This window comes from Lithobates pipiens, unplaced genomic scaffold (genome assembly GCF_037356315.1).
Source record: "Lithobates pipiens isolate NorthernLeopardFrog02 unplaced genomic scaffold, aLitPip1_a1.2 Scaffold_23, whole genome shotgun sequence".
NCBI lineage: Eukaryota > Metazoa > Chordata > Amphibia > Anura > Ranidae > Lithobates > Lithobates pipiens.
Genome location: NW_027507785.1, coordinates 64765376 through 64768174, shown reverse-complemented (window position 1 = coordinate 64768174; position 2799 = coordinate 64765376). Strand labels below are relative to the sequence as shown.

Below are 2799 nucleotides of genomic sequence, written 5' to 3'. Positions count from 1 at the left end.
TTTCGGGGATATGGCCCGGTCGGCATTTGGTTAATTGATATACAGACTTTTGGCCTTAGAATGGGTCTTTGGGAAACATGCTGAGCTTGCTATTAAAGTATAATGTCATAGTGATAAAATAAGTAACATATTAAAAGTAACTAAATATTGCAAATTCTTTCATGGAAAATTTTTGAAACAACCCCTATGCTCTTTCATGAAATGTCTTACTTCCGGAGAAAAGTTTATTTGCTCTGGTATGATAATATAAAGAAGACGATGAAGACCCCAGCAGCATTGCAGACCAACAGACAAGATGGACCAGTACTTTTTGCTTGCGCTGCTCCTCTGCTACGGATGGAGTCAGTCCCAAGCAGTCAACACAAGTGAGTATTACAACATTTACATTTTCTTATTGGTGTTGTAAATATGTTTGTAAGGCCAGAGTTCCACTTGTTAAAGAATAGAAAAACCTCTAATGGTGGGGATTTTTAAGGCAACAAAAAAAATCAATGTATTAAAAATTCATTCATTTATTGTACAAAAAATTCATACCTAAACCAACACGTTTCCATAGTAATTATCAATACAATCTTCATCAGGGATATTGTACACACGAATCCCCTTGTGGGTCGACCGATAGTGGCAGGAATAGGCTCTCTTAACGAACGATTAGGAGAGTGGGTGGATAATTTACTCCAGCCTTTAGTCCTAAGTTTACCTGAATATCTCAGAGATACTGGTGATTTGCTGAGTAAATTACAGAATCTAAAGTGGCCCTCTACATACAGATGGATCAGCTGTGATGTTACCAGTCTGTATTCCAGCATTCCACACCGACTGGGTTTAAGAGCAGTAGCTCACTTTTTACAAACATCTGGGAGGTTCTCTCTAGCACTTCAAGAATTTATATTGTCATCTTTAGAATATTTACTTACACATAATTTCTTTATGTTTGACGGGGCCTATTACCTCCAGAGATGCGGGGCCCCCATGGGAGCGAAATTTTTGCCCTCATTAGCCAACCTGTACATGGGTTGGTGGGAGAGGTCCCGCATCTTTGGACATGATAGCCCCCGCCGCAAAGATACCATCTTTTTTGGGCGCTTCATAGACGATCTGTTATTTATTTCATCTGATGAGTGTGCCAGTTTGGAAAATTGGCTTACCTATTTCAATGACAACAATTTAAATTTACAATTTACTGGAGTCATGAAAATAAGCACCATAGAATTTTTAGATGTCAATCTGACTGGTTCAGAAGAAAACATAGTCTCTGGTCTACATAGAAAATCAATCGCAGGTAACACACTTTTAAGAGCAGACTCAGCCCATCCTGGTCATACTATCAGAGGGATACCATATGGACAATTTTTGAGGTTGAGGCGTTTATGCAGCACCCCAGAAATTTTTCAGCTGGAAGCCAATGAGATGGCCAATAGATTCAAGGAAAGAGGATATACACCCGCCAATATACAAAAAGCCCTGGTTTCAGCTAGTACCATCCCAAGAGATACTTTGTTACAAAATAAACGTTCCTCCAGTAGAAATAGCAATAAAAGTAAATTTTCTTCTTTAGAGACAAACATCCCTGTGTTCTCCACATCTTATAGTTCTGAATGTAATGACGTGAGGAAAATAGTGACTAAATATCTCCCTATTTTATTTAGCGATTTTGCATACAATCAAATCCTTTCTAGAGGTATAAAAACGGTTTCTCGTAGAGCACCTACTTTAGGACATACCTTATCCCCCAGTTTATTCACAAGTAGCAAATCCGACCAACATTGGTTAAGATTTACAGGTAACTTTAAATGCAGTGGAACAGGTTGTGCTTACTGTTGCCATATCATGAGAGGTACACAGATTACTTCTTGTGTTAATAATAAAATTGCTGACATTAAATCTTTCATGAATTGCAACACTAAGTATTTAATTTATGTCATCACATGCAATCTTTGCCATATACAATATGTAGGACACACCACACGCAGACTTAAAGATCGCTTATATGATCATTTATATGACATTGAAAAGAACAAATCCACTAATGTGGCCAGACACTGGAACATTGTACATCAGAAGGATGTTTCAAATCTATTTATACAGGGGATTGAGAAGGTGGTGACTCCCAAGCGAGGAGGTGACAGATTTCTCATACTCTGTAAACGTGAGGTTTTCTGGATATTCTTTTTAGAAACCAGAATTCCGACAGGGTTAAATTTTGATTGGGATGTTTCATATTATGAATGAGAAATCTTTTGAAACACTGTAATTCCCCTTCAGGATTAAGATTACCCCAATTTAATGTTACCTTTTATGATGTACTAGTGTTCCAGTTTTGTTTCTTATTTTCCATCAGCTTTTGCAGCCATCCCAAAATTTAACGTTATAATAGTCATAGGTTCATTCACAATAACACCCTCTACAAGCTTGTCACATGGCATCAAAATGATAACATCCATGTGAATGTCTAAAATTATACATGTGTGCGCTAGTCAGACACACCAAGTGGGTGGTAATTGACATTTCTTCCACATATTTACTAAGACTATAGAGGGGGGTTTTTGTCTAGTTTGTGAATGTCACCCATATATAGATATTTTCAGATACAGTATATATTATATGGGTATAGTCTCATAGATATGGGACACACTCACTATTTTACATGTATGTGGTTTACTGATATAACCCAGATATTGGGGAATTTGTATATACCGCATTACACACTTTGCGGTTTATGCAATTTATTGATGTGGTTTATACACAGCACATTTCACATTTAGGTGTCCGTTTAGTATATTTTGATATTTTACATCT

General features: G+C 37.0%; 1 protein-coding gene across 1 annotated transcript in view; it reads left to right on the top strand.

The window, feature by feature from the left end:
* Positions 1-256: 256 nt before the first annotated feature.
* LOC143927605 (matrix metalloproteinase-9-like) overlaps positions 257-2799 on the top strand; it is a 56622-nt gene continuing 54079 nt past the window's right edge. The window contains exon 1 of the mRNA XM_077451768.1: positions 257-365. Within this exon, the coding sequence (XP_077307894.1) occupies positions 296-365 (70 nt within the window). The 5' untranslated portion in view covers positions 257-295. The remainder of the gene's footprint in view (positions 366-2799) is intronic.